This window comes from Urocampus carinirostris, chromosome 15, assembly GCF_059441175.1.
Source record: "Urocampus carinirostris isolate Australia breed hairy pipefish chromosome 15, RoL_Ucar_1.0, whole genome shotgun sequence".
Lineage (NCBI taxonomy): Eukaryota > Metazoa > Chordata > Actinopteri > Syngnathiformes > Syngnathidae > Urocampus > Urocampus carinirostris.
The window spans coordinates 18,559,998-18,587,774 of NC_142363.1; the positions used below are offsets into that span (position 1 = coordinate 18,559,998).

The following is a 27,777-nucleotide window of genomic DNA, read 5'->3' on the forward strand; positions in this document are numbered from 1 at the left end:
CGGAATGCTAAATTTTTTTAGCAATCTGTTCCTTCTTCAAGTCCGCAAAGTGACACAAGGGATGATTTGTTTGTGTTGCGAGGTGGGATGCGTAGGTGGCCTCGGGCTTCTGCCACTAACTCCTTATGCATATTGTTCCAGAAATAGCGTCAGTATGGATGACATCCGGTGAGTATGAGGTATCACTGTCCCGATTGGAACAGTTGCTGGCTGATATGCCATTATCGCTTGACTCTTCTTCAAATGAGGATGCTGCCTTTTTAACAATTCAGTTATTGCCCGACCTTCAGAATGGAAGCCGGTTAGCAGTAATGGGCTTCCCCAGCCTTCTTTTTTCTTAAATAAGTGATACACTTTGTATCAAGGCTATAACCAGAAACACTAGAGCCTGTAAACAAAACCCGAGTGCAACAATAGTCTTGCTAATTAAACTGTTCATTTTCTCTCACTGGACTCTGAATTAAATATATTATTAAAACTGATGGGGTTCTCAGTACTTATAATACTGTCAGAAATGCAGAAATCTGAATGTTTTTGTTTTGATTGCCCCTAAAAAGGCATCATACACAAATTACACTAAAACTATCAATGTAGTTTTCGATTAAATGAATTAGGCAATTTCAAACAAATTACTTTGATAATTCAGTAATCCCTTGTTTTTCGCACGGGTTGCAGTCAGTACACGCAATAGTCATACTTCACAAAGTAGAAATATTTTATTTAATAAATATTCTATTAAACATTGAGCAAACCCTATTTAAAGGCTCAAGCATTTGTTTATCAAATAAAAATACTGTATTTATAAAGGTTTAAAAACATATATTTTCTTTACTGTCAAGTTATTATTTTAAAACGATCCTTCTGCTATTTTGCACTGTTGATTCCACAATATCCACTTTTTTACTTTAGATGATATTTTTTCGCCATCATGTGGTCGTTATTGGAAAACAAATGTGGCGTAAAAATGTTTTTAATCTTCTTGTAGCATGTCAAGATGTTCAACATTGTCGGCGATAGAAAGCATCTTTCTCTGCTTTTTTGGGTCCAGACCGTTTTTGTTGACATGATAGATATAAGAGAAACTAATTTGAAAGATTTGTGCTTAAGTAATGTAGGGTCGCCAACCTGTTTTATGTTCGTGTACAACTTCAACCTCAAGGATTTTTATGCGGGCCAACTGTTTAGCCAATCAGAATGCAGAACACAATGCAATGATGAAAAGCAGCAAAAAGTAAACAGCGATACAGCGAGGGATAACTGTACTCTAAAAGTGTCACTTACGCCATGATTATAAATGCATTAAATGCAGCACCACAGGTTTCATTAGATTGAGCATCAATGATTTCAGTTTTGATTAAAACCTGAGTAATGTAAGTTTCCAAAAATATAATTGTAATGTGATAATCAGTGTTCTAACCTTGTTAGGAAGGCAGTTGTCAAAGCAGAAGAGACACTCGCTGCATTTTAACATGAAAGCATGAAGGAAACTCAACTAACATTGTCACGCCTGTCGGAACATTCTTCCATTTTTTTTTTTCGTTATTACTTTTTTTTTAGAATCATATCGCCGTGCCATTCCGTTTTGTGTGTACATCCTGATTCTGTCACCGCCGTGCTGCCTGCCTTGGTATGATCGGTACAGTCCCCTCCTCTTTATCCCGGGGGGACATAACCCTATTCTGCTTATAGTTCCTGGGACTGGAGCCCCGAGTCCCCCACCTCACAGTTCACCGCCTCTGGCAGCTGTTCACCTGCATCTTTTAACTCCCTCCATGCCCAGCCCACAATAACAACTTTTCCATACGGCTCGCTAACCCACCGCCACTCCTTATCGCCCAAGTAAGTCAGGGTCCATCCATTGCTCCAGCTGTTGCTGTCCACCATGCTCTCCTAGTGTAGAGACCCCCACTCAGTCGCTACCCTCACAGCAGCATGCAGCCTGCCTCCGTTTTATTTGTGTCCTCCTTACTAGCGATGTGATGTCTGGTCTCATAAAGGTAACTCCCAAATAATAAGTGTTATGTTGCGTGTCGGTGCTGCAAATACAGCTTGAAGAGTGTTGCCACCTTAAAGAAATTGCTTTAGTCTCATATTTTTATGGGGTAGGTTCGCTGTCATAAAAGTGTACCCAGAAAAAAACGCAAAAACAAGATTTGCACCCAAACCCCTACTGCAATACTTGTTGAAAACTACAAACGCAAAACAAAAACCCACTGGCATTAAAACCTAAATGTCGGAAAACTTCTAGGGCGAATCATGTTACGGGTACAAAACATAATGCCACTGGACTTAGATGTACAAAACAGTACAATGCAAATTTTTGTTTTGTACTATTAGTTTCCAACAGGTATCAGCAGCTGGGAACCGGAAACATTTTAAAAGCACAAATGAAAACGTTTATGCTTACAAATTGTCTTTTGGCCTGTTTCTGGGTACGTCTTTTTGACAGAGATCTTGCTCCATATATATGGACACGAAAAGTACCTTACTTTCTCATGATGCAGGCCACTTCAGCTAAAATAATCTGCACAAATAGGTAGTTGAACATATCATTCAGTTTTACAACTCCATTAAAATTATGAAAATGTAAAGAAGAATTCATTATTTTGATTATTTCATTTTTATTTTTAAAGATCTATATCTTCTGGCTGCGGCTGCATCGACTCGCTACAACGGGTCAGGTGTATCGACATTTCGTTCTGTGTACATTGTTACAAAGAATGACAATACAAAGGAAATTATTATTATTATTATTATTATATGGTCTTTTTGTAGTCCAAATAAAGCAATTCATTGACTGTGTATATGGAGTTGATATTCAGGATAACATATTAACTTGTTTTTGAGACTTCAAATGTTCTTTACATAAACTGACAAGTCTCCCACAGGCTGTTTATTTGGCTCTTTTTAAGTAGTAACTTATTTTGGTTTTAAATGGGTATGGACAATATTTTGTAAAATTGGGTTGGATGGAGTTGTTGCCGATTCTTTAACTTTTTTCCATCGAATTGTTCTTTTGATGTTGGCTCCTAATATCGGTATCGACTGCACTCATGTGGCTGTTTTACAATTAATAATTGTTAAGTCAGAAATTACGGGAATATATTATAGCCATTATATTTAGCAATTAAGATCTATATCGGCTTGATTAGAAGTTTTTTAAAATATTATTTTTTGGTGGGGGGGTCGTATATATCTTTATTATCAAGTGGTATAAGTATCTTTTGTATTCACCACGAGGAGTATCGTGTAGATATCAGACAGAAAAAAGTAGTATTGAACATTTCTACATAAAATAAACGGAATGATCTGCAAAGAACATAAGAAATTATTCTGCTGATTTCAGATATTTATTATACCTAATTTAATAATTAGTTTAAGATAACAGACACAATAAAACAAATTTAAAAAACCTTGGAAAAGTCATTTGACTTACCGTATTTAAAAAAAACATTCTTATTTAACTTTATGTAGTTTACTGTATAATCTATATTGAAACACACAGACAACTTCATTACGCATTACTTAGATGTTTTTTTTTTTGATATTTTTTTTAAAGGGAAAAATATCACTCACTTTACTAATAAAGTATTGCAGTCAGTTTTTTCCTTGTTTTAAAGGTTAATTGTCCTGGTTCAAAGCGAGAAACCTTGACAGTAGTGGTATAAATTGATGAAAACGTCCTTGCCATTTAAGTCAGAATTTTGAAGAAGTGATGCTCGCAGAAAGGTGTCTTTTGATTTTTAATAACATTCTGAAGAGTCTTGTCGCAGCCTCGTAGACACTGTAAAGGTCTCATTGATGTTTGTCAGCTCTCTGTCATTGCTTGTCTGCTTTTTTTCCTCATAAATACCGAGATCCCGCTAAAGAAAACTGCCTTTTTTATTTGCTTTGGTTCCCATGGTAACCGATTGAGACATTTTATCCGATTAATGTGCTCCAGCTCTGGTTTGGCTTCCCCAGCTTTTTTCCCCCTCCTCCTGCGCAGTGATGAAAAACACTACTGTAGTGTGATGGCACTTCTTTCTCTTGCTATATGCAACACTTCCTTCCCTGTCATTTTTTTAAATGTCTGAGCTTTACCCTTCTTAAAGGTATTCCTAAACAGACGTTTCATTATTTCAATTAGGCACAGAACGTGGAGTTTTCCTACCCATTATGCAAACTTGTTGCAAAATATCCCCCATGCCGGGGATTCGTAATATTTACTCTCAAAGTTTATCCATTTAGCTTGTTTGATGTAGAGCTTTGACGTCATCGAAGGGACACTTTGGAAATGGCGAATCCCATTAGCACAACATGTGAGGCGAGCCCCGAAACAGACAGCGATTATAGTCTACAGCGATCGCATATCACTCGTTTCTTCTTGGAGGAAGGCAATTGAGGCTTTTCGTTTATGTTTTTTTTCTCTACGTGTGTCACAGTAAGGATAATTTTGTTTGGCCAGCTCCCTGTAAGCGTTAAGCTCCTGAGGGCTTTCCTGTTTTGTTTGCTCCTCTGGTTGGCTGCCCCACCGAGTGTTGTGTGGCGTTGGTGCCTGTTTTACTGTCCCTTGGTTCATTCCTGGAAAGCTTTGTGGTCATTGCCATTGCTGCTTTTTTGTTGGTCCCGTTTAGCCTGTCTGCTCACCGCGTGTTTTTTGATTGACTAGCCTGGCGTTAGAGACAGTTTTGCTGTGTTCCTTAGTTCGTTTACTCCCCGCCGTCTCTCATTTGTCGCAGTACCCATTGCCGCTTTTCATTGTTGGTTCCCAGTTAGCCTGGGCCCTCACCACGTGGTCTCTGATTGCCTTGCCCGGCGTTGGGGTCTGCTTTGGTATTCCCAACCAGCTTTGCATTTTTCGGCGTAGCTGTAGACTCTTTTTCTTGACTTTTCCCGGTTGGCCTGGCTGCTGACTGCGTTTTATGGTCAGCCAGTCTTGTGTTTTTACACCGAGGCTGCGGCCGCCTCTTGTTGCTCACTCCTGGTTATAGGCCGATTGGCGGCTCTCCGTGTGTTTTATTTTTTGCCTGTTCTCCCCTTTTTGGCTGCTTGCCCTTTGTTGTACCATATATGAATCCACCTCCACAAATCCTAGGCATTCTCCAGACACTCACAAAACTTTATACAATTTAACCTTCTTGGCTAATTGACAAATAAAATTACATGAAGACTGGCTTGCTGGGGTGCTTGTGTTCCTCCGATGAATTCACAGCTCAGGATAACAAAGACAAGATATGCTGTCTTTAAAGGGCAGTAATAAATAAATATAGTGATAAAATAATATGCATGTATATATTTCATGCAAAAATTAGTACTATTTTTTTACATTTTGCACGTTTAACAATTTGGGATTACCTTTAAGTGCATCTCTTCAATGGAGCACTGTCTAATAAGCTCCATCCTCTTTGGCCTGCAGGAGCACGTCCAAAAGAGGAGAGTCCTTTGGGATCAGTCGCATTGGCAGTAAGATCAAGGGTGTTTTCAAGAGCACAACCATGGAGGGAGCTATGCTGCCAGCCTGTGGGCTTGTGGAGGGAGAGGACGATTTGGTGAGGCAAAACTAGACAAACTCGCACAAACTCATCTTTGCATTATTTTTCATATATTATAATGTTCTACAGTACATATTATTTCAAAAAGATAAGGTTGTGTGTACTGTAAAAATACATTACTTATGTTGTGAACTCTTCCTCAAATCCCATTCCTCAAAGTAAACATGCTTTTCATTAGCACTATTTTGCACTGTCATGAAGCATACCATGTGAGGGCAACAGTGAGTCGAAAAACAAATTCTAAAATTCAGTGAGTGTTATCCAACTTAAGACAAGGCAAATGTTTCGCTTCAAAAAAATGAGAAAAATCTCACTTAACATAATCAAATACTTGTCACAAAAATAAACAAAGTCCACGCAGATAAAAAGATCAGCATGTACTCTCAATTATTTTCTTGAAATAAAGGCTTGGAACACAGATTTCTTGTGGAAGGATGTTTCTTTTTTCATTTTTCTTGTCACTATATGTCGCTAGCATAGATAGAGGTGTAAATGTGCATTATCTGAACTACATAAATCATATTCTGTGACACACCCAATCAATTCTCTTGCCAAACTGCTGTGCCGCTGGATGTAATCTTACCTCACTGCTGTCAGAGATATCCTGTTTTTTCTTTGTCATGAGATTCCTCTCAAAGGCAGTCAAATAAAAAACGTTGGCCACTGTTTGTTCAGTGCTTACAGACTAGGAAGATTCCCATTTAAGAGTAATTTATTTTTATATTAATGTTCAGTAGCACAAATAAACTAATTTAATTCAATTTAAACAATTTTCGTCATGGTGAAGACTGTAATTTGACAGTACATAGCTGTGACGATAAATTTTAGTCAGGGAAAAAAATATTAAGGAGCGGAAAACCCTTAATAATTGTTTTAAATTCAAATCTTACATCCCAAGTGTGAGCCTTCAAAAAGACCCCAAGCCCTCCAGCTGAGGCATAATACCATTAATTTATTAGTCTGGCCCAGGGGAAAATTTTAGGTTCAGAGCTTTGGGGGTGCTGGGCACCAAGAGTGTCTGGCTGGTTAACATGTTTTTTTCCATTTCACTTAATGTCATTTAGAATTATTAAACACTGTTCAGAAGTGTCATTTCCCATTTGTCAACATTGCATTATACCTTGTGGTTAACAGAAACACTATTACTATGCCATGCCCAGTTTTTACTACCGTATTTTCCACACTATAAGGCGCACCGTGTTATAAGGCGCACCTTCAATGAATGATATATTTTTAAACTTTTTCCATACATAAGGCGCACTCCATTTATAAGGCGCTATAAGTGCATGCTGGTTTAAGATCAGGTAATTGTGCAATTTTGTAATTGTAATCCTGTGCAGTCCTTCGAGACATTTTTGTGATTAAGGGCATCATAAATAAATGTGACTTAACTTGAATTGGCTACAGTAGAGGATGTAGTTACGTTATGCAACCGTTAGATGGTGCCGCGCTAAAGGGGATGTCAACAAAACAGTCAGATAGGTCAGTCAAACTTTATTAAAAGATAACATACAAGCTTTCCACAACTCCATTCACTCTCAAAATGAATAAACAGCCGTTTTATTATTTTCTCTGAGGTAAAGCATTTTCGTGACACATCTTTGAACAACAGCAAGGCATAACATTTTACTTTTCCTCCATTTAGTCAACACGCAAAAAAACGTCTGATACTGTTATGGTAAACTAACCGTTAGTGCAATCGCAATATAGTGACACTTGTAATGTGCAAAAACAAGTGCAAAACAATAACAGTAAAGCAATAACATAACAACTGTAAACTGTAAAACGTTGTAGTGGGTTTTACATAATTCACCCATGGAACCATTGTTCAGTTAGCGAGTTCATAGGGGGACTCTTAATTCTGCCGGCTCGAGCCACTCTCGTGTTCGATTCATTAATGTTGAACTCTCTCGCTGCTGCTCTATTCCCGTGTTCTACTGCGTGACTGATCGCCTTGAGTTTAAACTCTGCGTTGTAAGCGTGTCTCTTAATAGGAGCCATTTCAGGGTCTTTATACAAACACACAAATAAAAGAGAATCGTTGTTTATTATTTCCCAGTATGCACAGCGCACTTATTCTTCTACGCGAAAAATGGAGTCGGTGGCTGCTTACCGTAAGTTGCGAGACCTTGTAATTCAATATTGATCCATATATAAGGCGCACCGGATTATAAGGCGCATAGTCAGCTTTTTGAAAAAAAAAAAAATCAGAATTATGTGCGCCTTATAGTGCGGAAAATATGGTAATTTATTGCTAAGAGAGTACTATAGCCACTGTATAACATAGGCTACTCTCGCCGTAATACACTGGAGCCTCAACAGACTCTGGGCTATGCCACAAGTGACACTAGCCAAGCGAAAGAGGAGTGGCAATGGGGACGAGACCGGTGCTAGAAATCAAATGGACAGGACCATTTCAAGGCAGTGAAGTACACCTGATTCTGCGTTGTTCACATATTATTTTGTATTACTTTTTAAAATTTTTACATCTAGCGGTTTTCATCATATTTAAGCCTATCCTGTCCTTTATTCGTGAAAATAGTTTTAAAAACGCTATTTTTTTGGGGGTGCTTTAATTGAATTTGGGGGTGTTTGAGCACCTTCAAAAACGGGCTTGTTACGCCCATGGTCTGGCCCCTGTAAGGATCTTTTTTCTACCATGTGCTCTCTAAGCTAAAATGAGTTTAACACACCTGTTCTAGGTGGAAGAAGCCATTATGGTGCTGGAGGATGACTCCCCAATAGAAGCTACATCTACTCCCAGCACTCCACGAAATCTCTCCGCCTGGAGCATCACCATCCCTTACATTGATTTCTACGACGACGACGTAAAGCGGGAAAGGATTCCGGTTTTCTGCATTGACGTGGAAAGGAATGACCGCAAAGCAGGTCAGGCAGAATAAATCCTTTATTTAACACAGATCAATATAAAAAAAGCTTGCCACACCTTTAAAACTTGCAACAATGCTATTGGATCAGATTTGCATTCTGTCTCAGTCAGACGTAGAACTGTAATTAAAGATATAAGATTAGATAAAGATACCGGCGACAACTGACAATTTTGAAGTACTAATCATGTCTCATCTACCGTCGTTGTCCTGTCTTGTCAGTTATCATTTTCAGTAAGGGAGCTTAACTCTTTAAATGCCATTATTTGTTTTTTGCTTTATTTATTTTTTTGTAGCAACTTTGAACATTCCCAATGATCTTTCAATGCTTGCAAGAAATGATCTATTTTATAAACAAATCAATTAGTTAAATCTTTCTCTAATAATATATATATTTTTCAAAATTATTCTTTTTTTAAATAAGTAATACGACATGGGGTAGGGGGATTGTTTTTCAACCTTTTTGAGGCCATCACACCTTTTTTTAAACTCTGGGCACACCATGTTGAAAATGTTTAAAATTTAATTCCCTGCACCAATTTAATGTATTTCTTTTTTTTTTTTTTTTTTTTTTTTTTTTTAACTTAAATGATCATTTTTCTTAATTTGACAGTATGGAGTTTTTTTAATATTTGTGGTCACCATGGCCCAGGAGGTATATACTGGTTATTAATTTTGGTTAATAATTCTGCTTCCAATTTGAGGTTTTATTGTATAGTTAAGTTTTCTAACCAGTGTTCAAGTTTTACTATATTTGTAATCTTGTTTTTTAGAAAAATAACAGAAATAATACTCAAAATGAGCTAAGATTATCTTACAGTTGAAAAATATTTTTTTAAACTATGAAATGAAAAAAAAAAGATTGTTTTTCTTCATTCCTTTTATTAGCTTCATAGAAATACATATGTTATTAAACATATGACCTGTACTACCTAGTGAGCAGATAATAAGTATACATTATATATATTTAATATTTCATGCATTTTATATACACATATATATAAAAAGCTATATTTTGCCCTTAAGGGCTTATATAGTCGGGCACCTAAATTGTCTATTTCGCACCCTAAAAACAAGCCTAATATTTTTGTTTTAGTGATGCCTCTTACATCTGGACATCGCTTTGCATCCATAGAATACAATGACAATGTCCCTTTCATAACATAAAGCATTTTAAAAAAAATCCCCAGCATATGGATTTCAAGTCTTCCATCTTTGTAGCTCTGATTTCAAGTTTGATTGCATGACGTAACAAGTAAATTTTCCCTGTGTTCTACCTCAGTGGGTCATGAGACTGAGCACTGGTCTGTATACAGGAGATATCTGGAGTTCTACGTTCTTGAATCAAAGTTAACGGAATTCCACGGTGAGGTGCCCTGCTCAACCTTTTGAAGTTGCAAAGTTTTTGCCCCAAAAATCAAATTGATATTTCATTGAGTTGTTTGTGAACTCACAGCTCAGATTTATTATTTATCTTGTAATTCAAACTCTGCAGGGTCTTTTCCTGATGCTCAATTGCCTTCTAAGAGAATAATTGGCCCCAAAAATTACGAGTTTCTCACGTCCAAGAGAGAAGACTTCCAGGAGTATCTTCAGGTTAGTGTCTTTGTTGTCGGTGGGTACATTCTGTTTGTTCGGAGCAAAAAATAGATGAGGCCGAATAGGGATAAAACTAATGGCAAGAAGAGGTGTTTCTTAAGTCTGCCTCAGCGTCTAGCCGTACACAATTTTCGCACTCGGAGGCAAATCAGCATGACAAGTCAACAATGAAGTCAAATTGTGGCACCGTCATTTCTATCGATTACACTTAGTCCTTTGCCGCACATGATAAAATGCACAACTGAGTGGGAAGCAGACCACAGTTTTATTTTGGCATCACTTTCAGTTTCAAGCCTCCAGAAGCTCAGCTTCACTTTGATGTGGACAAATGTTTAGTTGAATAATTTTAAGAATGATTTTCTTTGTATGTGGAAATCGTACTCTGTCAGATAGAGAGTAAGTACTCTCCCAGTAATGAGACACAGTCATACATTTGACAAAGTTGACATTCTTAAGAGTGCATGTCCTGTTAGCCATTGTCTTACAAATACCAGACGAGTTAGAAAGGAAGTGTTTATTAGGATAAAGCTATCCAATGTCATACATCATCTTTCAGGTTTCCCAGTGTTGGAATTTCTGAAGGCAATTTCATTTTACTCTCTAGTCAGGAACAAAATATACCTATGAAGAATACATTGAACATTCGTACATTGGGTGATTTGACTGTAGTGGTCTTCAAACGTGCCAAGAAAAAAAAACAGACTTCAGATGTGCAAATTGAAATGTAGGATTCACACAAAACTCATTCTCTCCCTGCAGTGTTGAAATAATTTAAAGGCCTTGAACGATCCAGGTTCATTGTAAAATGATCCAGTAAAATATGCATCATCTTGATAGAACTCATCTATTAAAGAGGAAATTAACTATATTTTGCCATTTTGTTACGAGGAGGCTGATACCTGGTTACATGCTGTAGTTCTATTCTAGTTTTGTTTCTCTTTATTATTCAGAGTGTGCCCGGTCCTGTCGGAAAAAAAATACAGTTCAGTTTCTTCCTGAAGGCATAAATCTTGGTCTTTAACCCTCAACCTATATATGGACCACACTGAGGGGATTACAGAAAAGGTCCCTAAAAGCAAACTATTGCCTAACATACTATGGATGCTAACCTAACTTTAATTATCTCAGTGCTACCAAATACTACAAACAATCTGTAGTTTACTAGGCCAGTTTATAGCATATTGAGGTTTTCGGATTTTCTATGAAAAGAAAGACAAAAATCAAGTAATACTTGTTTTGTATTTACTACGGTGATGGTTCCTTGGTTATTTATGGTACATCAGTGCTAACTGCAAGACACTTGCAGTAACAGCAAACTTGGTGTGCGCTTTTTTTTTCCAAGAACCATTTTCGACTTAAAAATGGTGCTGATAAATAATACAAAAAAATCGAAATCTGATAATTCTCTTTATATGTTACGAGATATGATTTTCAATGTTTGGCAGCGTTGTGTTTGAAGTTTCCTTTTTTTAATAAATTGCATCTCCTACAACAATGCTTTGAATGATGTCATAGCTTTCCACCATTTTAGATAGAGGCACACATTATTACCAATTTTGGTCAACATCTGTTCTGAAAATTCTTTTCCCATCTGCTTTGGCTGCCAAGTAGGGAATTGCACTATGAAAGTCGCGCATGCTTGCACTGACGTTTGTTTTTCCTCGTGTTCCTCTTGCAGAAACTTTTGCAGCACCCCGAGCTGAGCAACAGCCAACTCCTTGCAGACTTCCTGTCACCGCATAGCATGGAGTCTCAGTTCCTGGACAAAATGCTACCAGACGTGAACCTCGGTATTATATGAAACAGACTGTGTGTCATGACCAGTGTAGGACACGTTACGGATAAAAGTAATTAGTTACAGTTAGTAGTTACTTCATTTAAAAAGTTATTGCGTTACCCCCCATATTACTGACACCCAAAAGTAGCGTGTTACATTGAAAGTAACTATTTAGTTACAAATTACCTTATATACTTACATTGGAGCCGACCCCATGAAACTGTTTCAAAATAGCCACATATATAAAAGAAATGGAAGAAAATATTTACACTCACCTATGGAAGCGGTGAAGCCTTCATGTTTTTGTATAATCGTGAGAGCTTGCAAAAGAACACACTATCAGTTTTCTCTCTTGGCCTCAAACCACGCTAAAATCTTCTCTATTTCTGGGTATTGTTCAAGACACTTTCTTTTTTCTCCAGGTATGGTGTATTGATAAAAACATTTGTTGCTCATGTTTTCCCATTGATTTACCATTGTTTTGTTTGTTCCTCTATAAGCCACGCCCCATTCCTTACGTTGCCTAACATTCGATACTGCTGACACAACCAAATATGTGCATATAAACTGACCCCCAGTTGCATTATTTTATTTAACAGTTGTATATTCAGCTTAGATTCAAGTATATCCGGTAGGGAGAATATCTTCATTAGGAGAACCTTGTGTTCTGTACTTGAGACGGCACCACCATAACTCTATTCCTAATAGTAACAATAATAATACGTTTTATTTCAAAGCGCCTTTCAGGACACCAAAGGTCGCTGTACACAGATTATGAAACTACAATAAAACTAGAATAAAACAAACAAGCGACAACTACAAAAATAAAAAAAAGAGTACAGTAAAAGAAAAGGGTGGCCGGAGCATGTGAGGCAGATTATTATTATTATTACTTTTTAAACGAAGATATAACAACGCCCAACCTATTAAAAGTCTTGTTGACGGATTTGTATATTGAATAAAGCAGGCATGTTTATTCATCTGAAAAGTTTGTATTTAATGATCTGCTTTTTAACTCATTCAATGCCAGACGTTTCTCTCAATGAGGAGTGTCGGTGCCAGCCAAATTTTACCATTTTGAGTTATTTTTGAAGACTCACCAAAAATGTAGTTCTGTAACTATCAAGTCATAGGACATATCAAAGGAAAGTTCCACCCCTTAGCTTTTATTAGAAAAAAGTATGATTTTAGCTTTTAGCATTGTGCAGTAAACAACAGTTGAACATTGCAAAAACACTCGATCCCAGAAAATGTCTGGAAAAAAACGACTTTTTGCGAAAGGATACATTTCAAGCAGAACTTTCACTTGGGAGCTTTTTTTTTTTGCATTTGTGTGACTTGCAATATCTAAACAATGCTCTCCATAAACCCAGGCACACTTTGCTCGCAAAATGCCATTTTGTTGCCAGAACACTCAACCTATGCATTAACAGTGCATGAAGTTAGCAAGAACTTTCAGCACCTAGTGTTTCAAGTGACGTGATCACACGATTTTGGGTCACCATGACGATCGCGGACATGCAAGAATGAATGAGCTTGAGAAAGCTTTGAAGCGTTAGGCGTCCGTACTAATATCTTTGATTTTCTCACCACACTGCTTTACTGCACATACGGGCTAATGGGCCGTCTTGTCTACACATTGTCCTACCCTGGAGACAGAAAACAAAACTAGGCTCCTTGAAGGAAAACGATCTGATCAAAGCCACTCGTGCCACCTAATGGTGATTTATCATACTGAAGTCATTCCCAGGGGCTTGATGCTTACTGATGATCAGCGCTAAACCCTTTACAATCTTTTTTTTTTTTTTTTAATTAAACAAAAACACATTTTTACGCTTTGGCCCTCGGGGACAATGCTTCTGACAACGTATTTATACATTACGGCACTGAATTGGGTAATAAGTGGCTGAGTAACACCCTAACCATGTTGTAACGACATTTGAGTTACAAAATTCTATTGATAACGTGTTACAGAGAAAAGTAATAAGTTAGTCCCAACACTGGTTGTGACACAAGGAAAAGAATGTCACCGAAATGGATTTTGTGTGAAGAACCCCGAGTGCTTGATCAGCCTGACCTTGGCCTATGGTGAAAAGGTTTTTGTCACGCCGTGACATGACCATTCATCGCTTTGAATAATTATTCATGTTTTACAGGGAAAATCATTAAGTCAGTCCCCAGCAAACTGATAAAAGAGGTGAGTGATGCATTCCTAGTGGAGTTTGTGTGTGTGAAATTCAGTCTCATGACAGTTTAGAAAGTGAATGAGAGACAGATGGGAATACAGGAAACCTTTTACCATGTTTAAATAGGATTTACATGTCAAATAATTCTCACAATGCTTCAGAGAGCTTACAAATATGGAATACCAAATACAGTTTTTCTTGCACTAATGTATCATGTTTTATTGGATAAACCCTATTTACAAACGAGATAGGTTCCGGACGATCGTTCATAGGTTTAATTTGTTTGTATGTTGCTCCAGTGCTATATTTTGTATGGAATGTATGTTTAAGGTTTATATAAGTAACCTGTATTGTTTTGAAACTGATATGCTCTATAACGTTACAAAGCAGGCTGAATGATACTGAAAAACAAAGCTAGCCACACATCAGGCGTTGACAATGTGGTCTGTGAAGCCCTTTGAGTCTCCTTGCGATTAAGGGTTATACGAATAAACATGACTTGACTAAAAAGATAAATAAAGTTAAGTTTTACTTACTTTTTAGGCGACTTCCTCCTCCGTGGTAAAAAAGTGGACGGAAAAAAAAGCGATCCGACCATTTCCTCAACCGCATCAAGCTTTCTTATTCCACTTTCATTTAAAAAAACAAACTGCTCGCCTCTTCTTTACTCCAACCATACTGAATTGATGCATGAGATATTAAACAGTAGAAATGTCAAAGTACTTAGCATGCTAGAGATACAGTGCAGTATGTATACACACGAACAAGGAAGTAGAAGCCAGAATTCTTCGGGGTGGATGCTGGGTGACCTCTCACAGCGCCACCACGCGTCGGTAGCGGCGGAGAGAAGCACGACAGCACTGTCCTCTACTCGGAAAAAGGTGCACACAAAATCTAACTCACAGCAATCTCCGGATATTTTTCGACAACCCGAATTTTTTTTTCGCATCTACCGTTTTTCTTAAGTCGAATGTTCGCAAGTCGGGGAGCAATCTGTACAGCACTGACTATTTATGCCTCTTTCCCTCATAAATCTGAGCTGTGTTTATTTGGTTCTGTCCCATGTGTATGTACAAGAGATGATCATGTTTATGTTAAAGGGTCTTACTCCCCCCGAACAAGTCACAAAGTTGACTTTCCAAAATTTTGCAATGTGTGCCAAAAGGACCATTCCATCTGAACTCAAGCGACATAAACACGATTTATTTAGACCTGAGATGCACTTGGTTATTCATCATGATAAAAATGTGGCTGCGATGCATCCAGGCTATAGGATGCTTTACTAAAGTGCAAATGCAAAAATGATCATTTAAATGTTTTTATTTGACTCTTAAATTTATTCTGTGCACCATTAAAACAGCCTAAACCTGTGTTTCTTAATTTTTTTTTGAGCCATGTTACACTTTTATTTTCTGAAAAATCATGTGCACATGGTCACTCTTTTTCTTTTTATTAAATCCCCGAAACCATTTTAAATTGTTTTTTAAGCTTAAATATTCATGTTGCCTAAATCGACAGTATAATCATTTTGTGGTCACCGCAACTCAGGAAGTAACACAACCGATTCATTTTGTTTATTAGATTTTGTTGTAATTTGGGATTTTACTATATATTTTAACCTATTATTACATTTTACTGCATTATCTTCCAGTGGAACAAAAAATGTTTAACTTGGTTCAATTTTTTTTTTTAAAGTAAAATGATAAAACCTCCAACATCAGCAAAATTTGTGGCGAATGCAGGTTATTTTGTTTAACATTTCGCTGTAATTTGGGATTCGGCTATATTTTATCAATTTTTTTCTCCCAGTTTTACTATATTTTCATATTCTCTACAGAAACGACAAAAATAATATTTAAAACGAACAATAATGGTCTGCAATAATGGTTTACAACATCCTACTTTTAAGTGAAATTAAAAAAATAATCATTTCAATCAGCAAAATTATCATTATGCTTTCTTTAGCTCCCGTGTTATTTTCGATTGTTCTCGATTGTTCTCAGCTCAGGGATGCTGCTGGAAATGTGAATTTCCCTTCGGGGATGAACAAAGTATCTATCTATCTATCTATCTATCTTTACCCTTTTTTCTGAGTTTAAAAATAACAATCAAACATCATTGCAAGTTAACATTCACTTATGCTGCTTCTACGTACATTTTTATGGTACCATGTCTGCACTTATAATATTTACATAGTTATTTGTGGATCTTGGGTTTTATGGATATCTATTCTGAGGATTTGTATTTTCTTTTGACAAAAAGATGCTCTACACAAAGTTTTTTTGGTGTCTCACAATGTCAACAAATATTCTGAATCTGAAACGGAACAGCTTTATCACACAAAAAGTTAATAAGTATACTGTATTACCTCATGAGCACATAATTAGTATATATGAAAATATAGTAACTGCTGCCACCTACTAATATAGATAAAAGTTAGTTAACCGGCTGATCACTGGAAGAAAAGAAAGATAATGAACAGTGGCATTCTTTCTTGTAAAGATAAAATTGGGCAGCACACCAGACAAGGCGTCAAGAGACAGTACTTTGCTCCGACATACCGTTTCAAAAACACTGGTCTAAGCCACTAGTGAGAAAAGAAAAATATTCTATCATTAGCTAAGTTTTGTCTGTGCTCTTTCCTCTTAGAAAGGACAGCATCTTGAACCGTTCATCCAGTCCTACTTCAACTCTTGTGAGTCACCCAAACCCAAACCTAGCCGCCCCGAGCTCACCATCCTGAGCCCCACTTCAGAAAATGATAAAAAGGTTTGCTACTTTTTTAATCTTACACTGAGCACTCAAGGTTTTGGAAAAAAGCTTTTAGGGGATTGCAGGATATGAAAAATGTGTTACTTGCTGTCAAGTCGAGTTCATAAAAATTGGGACAGCAATAGTTTTTTTTATTTGCCATGATAATAGCTTGGGTGCGTGGTTAGCACGCAGCTGCACGGTGCAGAGGTCCAGGGTTCGGTTCCAGCCACTGCAGCCTCCCCGTGCAAAGTTTGCATGTTCTCCCCCTACCGACGTGGGTTTCTGGGAACTCATGTTTCCTCCCACATTCGAAAAACATGCATGTCTAATTGTCCTCGGTGTGAGTGAGCGGGTGAGTTGTCTATCTGTGTACCCTTCTGGCGACCGGTTCAGGGTGTCCCTTGGCTGGGATGGGCTCCCCCTCGTAACCCTAGTAAGGATAAGCGGTCCAGAAAATGGATGGACGGATAAAAATAGCTTAAGGTTGTGGAAAAATGTGTTTAAAAGATCCATTGTGGGATCGTTACATTGTACCTAATGACTGTCACCTCTGGTTTATAGCATAGCTGCACCGTTTATGTCAAATATTTTAAGTTGATACTGGGACTAGATACTTTCTAGTGATGAATTTAGATTCAGGAACCATAACAGTCTAATGTTTGGAATATGACGCTGCATCTGCTTCACGGCCAGAAATTTCTGGCCGTGGTTGCCCAACGGCATCTGCTTCACGGCCAGAAATTTCTGGCCGGTGCATTCGCAATGATCGCAGCAAGGCTTTAAGGCTAGGACCTTAGCTTGGCCTTTTGGCTGAGAGTAAGAGTCCCGGCTCCTAGGCTTTGTAGCGTACAATGAACTGACTGATAACGGATAATGGATAATGAATAAAGAAGATAGAACAATAACCCTTAAAAACCCCACTAGAAATGTTTTTGATCATAATAATTTTTGGGAATTGCAAAAAGCATAATTCATTTCAGCCAAAGAGCAGCAAAAAACCTAATGCAACACAGTTAAAATAATAAACAACAGTGAGGTATAATAATCTAAATAACAAACTGACATCCTTTTCAATCTACTTTGCATGTGACCAATATTAAAAACACAATAAACTTATTACATTTTACATGATCCTTTTTAGCTCTTCAACGATCTCTTCAAAAATAACGCCAACCGGTCCGAGACGGCAGAAAAGAGACATAACCAGAACTACTTCATGGAAATCCTCACTGTGGAGGGGGTGTATGACTATTTAATGTATGTTGGTAAGTATTTGGATCGAAATAACAAATCCTAACTCCACTTTTTTATTACCACGTCACATTCATGGTCCTGTTTGCAGGTCGAGTTGTCTTCCACATTCCTGACTGGTTGCACCACTTGTTGATGGCTGGGAGGATTCTGTTCAAGAACACACTGGAGGCGTATACTGATTACTACCTTCAACAAAAACTGAACCAAGTGGTGGAAGAACACCGCCTCGTCTCACTCATCACCCTGCTCAGAGGTGCGCTTGTTTTTATTTATACTTCATAGAGTACACAGAGTCTGTCTGTTTTATCTCTTTTTGCATTTTTAGTAAATAGGCCTTTATAACTTTATCTCAAACTAATACACATTGTTATGTAGATAAGGGGTCAGCAAACCTTTTGAACTTGAGCGCTACTCCTTTGTTAATGATCCATGAAAAGGGATATGAGTTTTATGGGGCGTTTCTGTAACAACTACTATATCAAGGTATTACTATGGTGTTACTATGTTATTATCATATAACTTGTTGTTATGGGTCATAAAAATGACTTCTTATTGCAGTTAGAAAAGTGATACCACCAATAGAAAATACTTTTCAATATGATTTTTTTTCCATTGTTTACATTTTCAAATTTACTGCAAAATGTTTGAAGCTGGTCCTCAGTCTACTCAGGTGTTTTTTGGGGTCTACCTGCTGATCGCGGGCACCTAATTGGTGACCCCTGATGTAGATTAAATACAGTAAATACTGTAATCACTCACTACTTCATACTTTGCAGCCTAAGTGCATCGCAGGTTAAATAGATTCGCATCCATTGTTCCCGATCGTATATTGCGGTGACAAGGGCCCGACAGAGTGCATTTTTCCTTGTTCCAATCTCATATAGCTGAAAGCAGGGCCCAGCAGTGCGCATTTTTGTTGAGCTTGCCGTCTTTTTTTGCCGTTCTTTCTACCATAAAGGTGACCTGCTCTCTGGCAGCTGCGATCAATTATCCCTGATTGCATATTACAGTAAGTGGGTACGGGCAAAGCGCACTTGTCAGATCTAGCAGCTCTTTTATGCCATTCTGTCCAACAAAAGTGAACTGCACTCATGCGGTTATGTTCAATTATCTATGATTGCATATTGCTGTAAGCGTGGCTGTTTCTCGCCTTTCTGTCCACCAAAAAGTTAACTGCACTCTTGAGGCCGCAATCGATTACCCCCAAACAAACATTGCTGTGACACAGGTTCAGTGCTTGGCCCTCTTCTTTTCAGTATTTACATGCTTCCATTAGGTGATATTATTCGCAAGTACAATATCAGCTTCCACTGACGACACTCAACTATATCTTCCGTTGGAGGAATCTCACACACTAAACTGTGGAAATTTGGAGGCCTGCCTCATTGAGATAAAAGAGTGGATGTCACTCAATTTCTTGCGTCTTAACTCTGAAAAGACCGAAATGTTAGTCATTGGTCCATCTAAATGCCGTGATATATTCTCAAAAACTGCTGTGAACATTGACAAATGTCACATCTGTAATATAGTGTAATAATCTGTGAAGCCCTTTGAGACTCTTCGTGATTTAGGGCTATACAAATAAAAATGACTTGACTTGACTTGACTTTCATTGGGCTTGGCAGTTTTTTTTGTTATTTCCGCCTAAATTGATCTTCACTCGTTCAACAGAAATCTATTAACCACAATACCATATTGCTCTCAGCATAGACTGGCAGAAGGCACATTTGTTAGGAGGTTTGCCATTCTGGCACGCCTAGAGTGACATGCATGGTTCTGGCTATGATCCATTATCCCAGGTCGATTATTGCTGTGAGCAGGGGCTGCCATTGCACCTTTTTGGGGTTTGGGCTGCTGAAGCATGCCATTGTGGCCTACATAAAATGAACTGCACTGTTTTGGCTGCATCCCATTATTCCCAGTTGACTATTGCTGACATCGAAGGCCAAGAGAGAAAACTTGTCATGCATGGTGGCCCTTTTTTCACATTTTTTTTTTTAGCCAAAATAAACGGCACCCGTGCGGCTGTGATCCATTACCCTTGGTTGCTGCGAGTGGGAGCAGGCAGAGCGCACGTTAAAATTGGGTTTGGGGTTGTCTACTTTGAAGAGTTTCCCATATCGCTGGGGATTCTGGTCCTGATTAAGGGTGATAAACGAGGGATTATATATGCAACTTCTGCTATCTGCAAATTATAAAAAAAAAAATTAGAATTATTCAAAAGAAAATAATATCAAAAGGTGAGTGACCCTCAATTTGTATGTTTACATTTACATAAAGTTCTTTTTCTCTCCTTAGACGCTGTTTTCTGCGAGAGCAGTTCGCCCCGCTCAGCCGAGGACAAGCAGAGGAGAGCAAAAAGGACATTCGGCGAGATGATGAGATACATTCCCGGTAATTTCCTGTCAGCGTTTCCCCCCCCTCGCAAGACACAAAGATGTTTAAAAGGGCGGCTGCCAATTCAAAGAGCGTTTATCTGCAGAGCTTCTGGGGAAATGCATTGGCGAGGAGGCTAAGTACGAAGGCGCGCGTCTCCTGTTTGATGGGCTGCAGCAGCCGGTTGTCAACAAGCAGGTAACAACAATCGCCCACGCCACAACATGCGTCCTTCTTGACGCCTACTGCGACGTTTAATAGCTTGGACTGCTAAGGTAAAAAAACGGACTTGGCCTAGCTGTGGCAATACCGTCAGGGATAACGAGTGGCTTGTAATATCATCTCTCACAGCTGGATATGATGGAGCACATTTTAAGGCCATCCTGTTTTAGTATTAGTACTAATATTGTGTTAACTTCAAGCTTACTACTGACAATAATTGTTTTTTTTGAGAAAAAAAGGCTTGTATCTGTTAAATACAATCTTTTTTTAAATCACCAATTAATTAATTATTATTGACACACATAATGAGTTTGTCAAAACAATCGCTTATGAACGAATTATTAATCAAAACGTCTTTTCATGTGATGGTGGCCTTGCTTTTTAAAGATTTCGCATTTGATAATGGCTTCACCAAAATCTGATGAATTTGGAGGAAACATCAACAAAAAAAAATGGCCATTATCGCATACTAGGTATGTATGTAGTTAAGGCCACTGTCACATGCCAACAGTTAAATTATGGGATTCAGAATATTGTTAATTCCAGAAATGAAAAGTTAATAATGATGTGAATCGCTGAGACTGTCTAGCTACTTTCCATGTCGAGAACCAAAAAAAAATCAGTTAGCCATTTCCGCATGAGGTTGATTTTAATTTGTTATCTTTAAGTTCATGCAAACATCTTTGGTGAAAGTCCAACAAAAACGGAATTTGAATGTTTACCTTAGGTTATAACGTGAACAGATTTTATCTGTAAAGATTTCACCTGAATTAGGTTAATCCTTTATATTATTTTAACAAATATATTGTAATAATTTATTGTATTTGGGGTCTTTTGGAGGGTAATTAACATGTTGAATAATTTAAAACGTTTTATAAGTAATTAATCAAGACTATTGTTAGTGCTAGTGTTTTTTCATATTAAATAAGTGTTTTGTTTTTAAAAATTGGATATAATCTACCATTTAAAAATAGAATAAAATGTTTGTTTTCATTTTACCATTAATTAATTCATTAATTGACTAGTATTTTTTTTGTTTTACTATTTTATTTAACGTTTTTTCTTATTAAAATAAATGACAATATTTCTGGCTGAGATCATCCACCAATTTTCTAAACTTAAATTTGGTTAAGCTTTTAAGATTTCCCCATATATATATATATATATATATATATATATATATATATATATATATAAAATTAAGTAATATTTTGAAGATTTTAGATGTTATTTTACGTTATGTAATTAAAATGTTTTATTTATGGGGCGGCAGTAGCTCAGGAGGTAGAGCGCTCGTCTTGGGATCGAGGGATCCCAGTTCGAAGCCCGGCTCGTCCGTGTTACATGTCGAAGTGCCCTTGGGTAAGACACTGAATCCCTAATACCCCCAATAAGCAGGTTAGCGCCTTACATGGCTGCAAGGCCGCTATTGGGAAATGTGAAGCACATTGTAAAGCGCTTTGGGAAGTCATTGACTTGAAAAGCGCTATAGAAATGCAGATCATTTTATTTCAATTAATTTACATTAGTTAGCAGTTGATTTCAAGAATTTTTCATATTAAATGAGTGGTTAATTTTTTTCCTTACTAAAAAAATGATGATTGAAAGATTTTGCGGTTACCCCTATATATTTTTATTTAATTTGAAAGCTTTTAAACATTATCTAACAATTAATTAAATTTTGTTTTTATTTCACTAATATAATCCTTTAACAATGTATAATGTTTAATAGGTTTTTAATTACACAGATGGCTAACTTTCAACTTTCTAAATCTGCAATACAGGTTCTAAACCCATTTTTAAAACTTTTTTTATGAATTGCCCAAGTATAAACTTGTTGTTTCAATTGTTCCTCATTTTGACTAATTAAGATACCAATTTTGGTTTTACTCAAACATTCTGCATTTTTTCCCAAATTAAATGAATGACCAATTTTCAGTATTTGAGAACGCAACTTTTAACTTAAATTTGTTATTTTCTAAATATGATTTCTTAGACATTACTTAACACATTCAAAAAAAATTCTGAAATTAATATCATCAGGTTGCAATGTATACAATCAACGTTTTTTTATATTACTGGGGATTTTTTTTTTCTGGATTGGATAAAAGAACTATTTAAATGTATAATGGTTTCGTTACCCACACGAGTCTAAACTTGTTTTTATCCATGACAAAATGTCCTTGTCTCAGGACTAATCATGGTTAACTTGCTCACTGAGCAGAGCCATGATTGGTCCTTAGCTGATGCCTCAGCCATTGTAATGTCATCCTCAATTCAGAACAAGTACTAAAATGGCCACCTCCTGAGATAGCTCAAACTATGTGAATATAATCATTTCAGTAAACAAAACTTACTACTAATCGTCACTGCATTTATCTCTGTCAGGACCAGAACGGAAACCGTACCCACTCGCGTAACATTTACCACAAGTTTTATTGAAGGAACAAGGAAGGAGTGCACCCACACGCCGAAGTTCGCTGGACCCGGGAAGCGGGTCGCTCTCGTTCGTGATCCGAACACGGAAGTGGATCTTCCGTGGCGGGCGATGGCGGTGTCGGGGACAGAAAAAACGTGTTGGTAGCCGGGACAGGAGAGCAAAAACGTGGTTGGGGTCGGAAGCGAGTCATAAGCCAGAACGGGAGAGCAGATGTGATCTGGGTTGGAAACAAGTTGTAAGCCAAAGACGGGAGAGCAGATGTGATCGGGATCAAAACTGATTGTAGCCGAAGACATACGGGAGGAAAACGGGAGAGACGGGGGTCACGGTCGAAAAAGGCTTGCCTTGAACACCAGGAGGTTAGCAGACGGACTGACAAAAGGGGATTGACAGGACCGGGTTTAAATAGTGGGGAAGCAAATCTGTCAACAAGCTGCAGCCGGCGCCATACGGGCGGGGCCAATTGGGCGCCATGGCAACCGTGACAATTTCTTGTGTAATTATCCTCGACTTATAAAAAAGTACAGTAATTTCATGCATTTTCTTCAAATGCATTGTATTGACAGTTTCTCATGTTCTTATCGTCCTCAGCTGTCCTATATTCTTTTGGATATTGCTATTCAAGAGCTTTTCCCAGAGATGTATAAGGTAAACAAATGCTAATCTTCGAGTTTTTGTTACCAATCTACTGTAAATGTGTGTACTGTGGCCCCTCTACTTACAAGCGACTTTAGTTTTGAGAAATTCGTGACAAGAAATGTCGATCGCACAAAAATCTCACCTGACATACAAAAGAAAATCCAAGTTAGGAGAATTTCCAGACACAAGCACTAGAGAACGCTTAGCGCTAGCATCGGCTTCCTCCATAGTACGTGCTCAATTTTATTTCATTAGTGTCTTATTTTTCTTGTCACTGTATACATATGTTTAATCCCTATTTGATCAGGAAGTGTGATCACTTGGATGATTTTGGGGGGACCGGGAACGGATTAATTCGTTTTCAGTTATTTCTTCTGGGGAAAATTCATTCAAGTTACAAGAAATACTAGATATGAGCTCGAGCTGGGAACAACTTAATCTCGTATGTAGAGGGGCCTAAAGACAAATGTAATTGATTTTAAAATCCCAATTACACAATTTGAATAACCTGTATTGTTTTATGTGATGTTATCTCAACAGTTGCAAAAGGAGCCTTCAGTCATTTCTCCTTGGATGTGAGTTTGTTCAACTGACAATAACTAATCATTTCAATGCACGTTTAATGCACTTTGATGTCTCCGGAGACCTTTGTTGGCCTTTCCTCTGCTGTAAAAAAAAGAGTAATATATTAAATAATATAACAGCCTTGCACTGGCAATTCTAAAATGATTGTTCTTTATTGTAACCAATCAAACCCGTATTAAACTGTCAACTGCAGCAGTAGTCTAACTTTTTTTTTATTGTTGCCATATTTCATGTCGTTATCGTGACAGATGAGAAATGTTGACAACAAAATATTTCAGAGGAATGGCACTTCGTTTTCGGAAAGCAGGAACTAAAAACAGTCCTGAGCACAAAACAAATACATTTTATCGTGACAGTATTTGATTAGGTAAAAAGCGTTGAGTGTATTTGCATGAATAGGAAAATGGTTGGGTAGAAGTGCACATTGGCTTTATTTAGTTTTACGCAGCGTGGGTTTTCACAAACGCAGTAAAGGTGAAATGTTTTCACCTTTAAAAAAAAATTGAATATCATTCGTGGATTTGTACTGCGTTACAACACGAATCCGGTGGCATTTACAATGTCAACAACATTAGTAGACATTCTGGAGATATTTTTTGCACATTTTTGGAAATGAAATGGCTTCCCTTTGTAAGGCCATGCAAGAACATCAGATATATTAAAAAGGACACTTTGTAATATTTGACCTTCAGATGTCACTGTGTCAAAACGACTGATAAAAAACACAAAGGAGAGTACAGATTAGTAATCAATTTGCAACATTTTTCTTCTATTTTTTTTCCAGGCTCTCACAAGGTTTTTAATTTTTGGGTGCCCGTAGCAGCAAGATTTTGGACAATTATGCTCCCTCAAGGCCAGGGTTGGTCAAACATTTTACGTGGCTGCATTAGGTTATTTGTTTTGCTGGGCCAAGCAGAAAAAAAAATCTTGATTTGCATATTATGTTTCTGCGAAAACAGCTTTTATCCAATACCTTATCAATGCATGAGCAATAGATGAATCCAGTTTTTATCATACACCACATATTATATTCATTTACGATTAAATGTTGTTGTATATTGTGATGCATGGCAAAAGTTGGTCAAATGCACTTTGGAAGGAAATCAGACATGTTGGCTGGAGATGAAAGAAGGCTTTGTTGACTCAGCTCAAGTGGGTTTGAAGGAGCTTTTATTCTAGTCAAAATGATGCCGGAGTCAATAGACTATTGTCCCTCAGAAAAGTGGGGTAGGTTGGTCCAAGTTAAAGCAAAACATATACATTATGCCTCTTTTTTAAAGCACTAATTTTGATAATATAAATTAAAAATTCAAATGCACAATTCTTGATAAATAAATAAAAAACTGCAAATACAGAAAAATGTCGCCATGACATTTAACTTATTTGAATGTTGGCCAATTAGACAATATGAAATAATTAATAAGAATATATTTTTACAGAGAGTGCGAGTGGGTTGTGGGTACACAAAGAAAAACTGGATACAAGAGTTGCACTGCCACGTTTTTTTTTTAATATAATGTTTTTTTTTAAAGTTTACGTTCGGCGTTAAAATTTTTGGCAGGCCTTATTTAGCACACGGGCCATAGTATCCCCCACCTTGCACTAGAATAATCCCCATGTTATGTGAAGTAAATACAAGTTTCTCAACCTACAAGTATTTTAAAAAATACATAGTTATCTGGTAGTTCATGTATTTTTGCTTAATTTTCAAATCATTGTTTTTTTTTAAGCAAATATAGTTTTTTTTTTACGACTAGGTGTTAAAAAGTACACACTGTCCCATTTTAAAGAATTACAAATATTACGTTTAATAATTTGTAGAGCAAAAATTTTAGCTTGTTAAAATACTTCTCAAGGCTAAAATGTGCATTACTGCAAGTACATTGTTTTATATGACTCATTTAGAAACCATATTCACACAGATATTGACTTCCACTTTCCAATGGGCTGGTTGTGAATAGGCCAAAAGATTTGGATTCTGATAACTAGTCATAAGCATCTTTCAATGGGATCTTCCTTTCATGCCGACTTTCTTTATTGTCAAAAACAGTATTCATTTTTTTGCCAATTTTTATATTCATAAGGCAATTTTCCGATGATTGTATCTCCCCTGAGAAAAAAACTCGCCTGGATGTTTCTGATCAAACTTTAACAATCAGAATGTCAGAGAGAGGCTTAAACTCATCAGCAACAAGACGAGATTTAGGCCTCGAAAAGCGGCAGAATTGCTCCGGAACTTGATCCGACCTTCCACGGCCGGGTAGACGCGTTTCCTGTCAGAGATGTATTTGGACAAAACCGTGATGTCCAGATCACCTGCAAAAATGAGGGGAAATTGATTATTAACGGGTGTTTGTGTGTCGAAAACTAGGCGTCAATATGTAGAGAAGAATTAGCTCGGGTCCGCCCCAGGGGTCTGTTTTAGAACCCTTATAAATGTTGAATATACATTTTCTTTTAATATAGTAGACCTCTGCAATTCAGTGTCCCCTTGATATAACATCCCCGCTTTACCATGTTTACGATGTAGAATACAACTTCTTTCGGGCCCTCATTACAACATTCTGCCCACTATACGACAGCAAGAACAAGTATTTTCTGGGTTATAAGGCGTACCTAGAAACCCCAAATTGGCTATAAATTTTAAAAAGGCCCCTTTTAGTGCGCTTTACCTGTTTGTTAGTACAATTGATTTCCGTGGTGAAACCAGATGTATTATTAAAATGACACTGCATAATGTTTGTCTGCTAGATGTCGCTGTAGCGTAACCAAAAACAAGTCCTACAAAACACGAGAAAGAATACAAACTATGGAGACTTATAATGATCAAACTGCCCACTTTTTCTCATTTGCCCAGCCTGTTTATGTATTTTTGCTTATTATTCAGATGGGTACATTATTTTTAATGAATTATTCATTTTTAATTTTTTACTATCAGGAGGCGCTAAAAAATACACAATGTCCCTTTAGGAATGCCGCAGTTAAACCAACAAAGTCTTGTAGGAGCATGACAATCCTTGCACGTGGACATTTATAACGTGGTTTTAGTTTAAATCCGTCATCTCCTCCCCCATCTGCATCCACTTACTTACTCCACTGTACCAGCTCAAGTCTCATCACACCAAAGGTAAATTAAATTTCATTTTTCCTTTACAAGTTTATTTGTTAATAATCTAATCACACACAAGTATATTACATACAAGTAGTACTTACTAATGCTAGTTTGTTATTTAATGTTTTTATCTGGGGTACTGGAAGGCATTTGCTTATTACCATAGGTTTTACACCCCCAGCCATAAGGCAATTTCACTTTACGACCCCCTATCTCAGAACGGATCACTATCCTACAGTAGGGGTTGACTGTATATCACGAATAAAAGTCAAGACTTCTAATAAAGTATTGACAAAGTTCAAGAGTCTAAGAAAACAAGAAGCTAATTAGAAACCCTTTAAATGCCAGCAAATGTGTTTATTACTGTTTAGCAACGTCTTGAATACAGTTCAGTATTCCTGACACTAACGT

The 27,777-nt window shown here is 37.3% G+C and overlaps 2 protein-coding genes across 2 annotated transcripts in view; one reads left to right on the top strand and one right to left on the bottom strand.

Annotated features, from left to right (window-relative positions):
• The window catches only part of LOC148351769 (sorting nexin-14-like), a 33,981-nt gene extending 9,535 nt beyond the window's left edge, over window positions 1-24,446 (top strand). Inside the window, exons 16-30 of the mRNA XM_088354970.1 lie at window positions 142-168; window positions 1,690-1,839; window positions 5,399-5,531; window positions 8,237-8,423; window positions 9,705-9,788; window positions 9,918-10,018; window positions 11,700-11,811; window positions 13,955-13,995; window positions 16,634-16,753; window positions 17,880-18,003; window positions 18,081-18,245; window positions 20,291-20,386; window positions 20,475-20,566; window positions 23,622-23,678; window positions 24,210-24,446. Of these exons, the coding sequence (XP_088211096.1) occupies window positions 142-168; window positions 1,690-1,839; window positions 5,399-5,531; window positions 8,237-8,423; window positions 9,705-9,788; window positions 9,918-10,018; window positions 11,700-11,811; window positions 13,955-13,995; window positions 16,634-16,753; window positions 17,880-18,003; window positions 18,081-18,245; window positions 20,291-20,386; window positions 20,475-20,566; window positions 23,622-23,678; window positions 24,210-24,248 (1,528 nt within the window). The 3' untranslated portion in view covers window positions 24,249-24,446. The remainder of the gene's footprint in view (window positions 1-141; window positions 169-1,689; window positions 1,840-5,398; window positions 5,532-8,236; window positions 8,424-9,704; window positions 9,789-9,917; window positions 10,019-11,699; window positions 11,812-13,954; window positions 13,996-16,633; window positions 16,754-17,879; window positions 18,004-18,080; window positions 18,246-20,290; window positions 20,387-20,474; window positions 20,567-23,621; window positions 23,679-24,209) is intronic.
• Window positions 24,447-24,450: 4 nt separating this feature from the next.
• nt5e (5'-nucleotidase, ecto (CD73)) overlaps window positions 24,451-27,777 on the bottom strand; it is a 30,073-nt gene continuing 26,746 nt past the window's right edge. Inside the window, exon 9 of the mRNA XM_088355017.1 lies at window positions 24,451-26,570. Within this exon, the coding sequence (XP_088211143.1) occupies window positions 26,410-26,570 (161 nt within the window). The 3' untranslated portion in view covers window positions 24,451-26,409. The remainder of the gene's footprint in view (window positions 26,571-27,777) is intronic.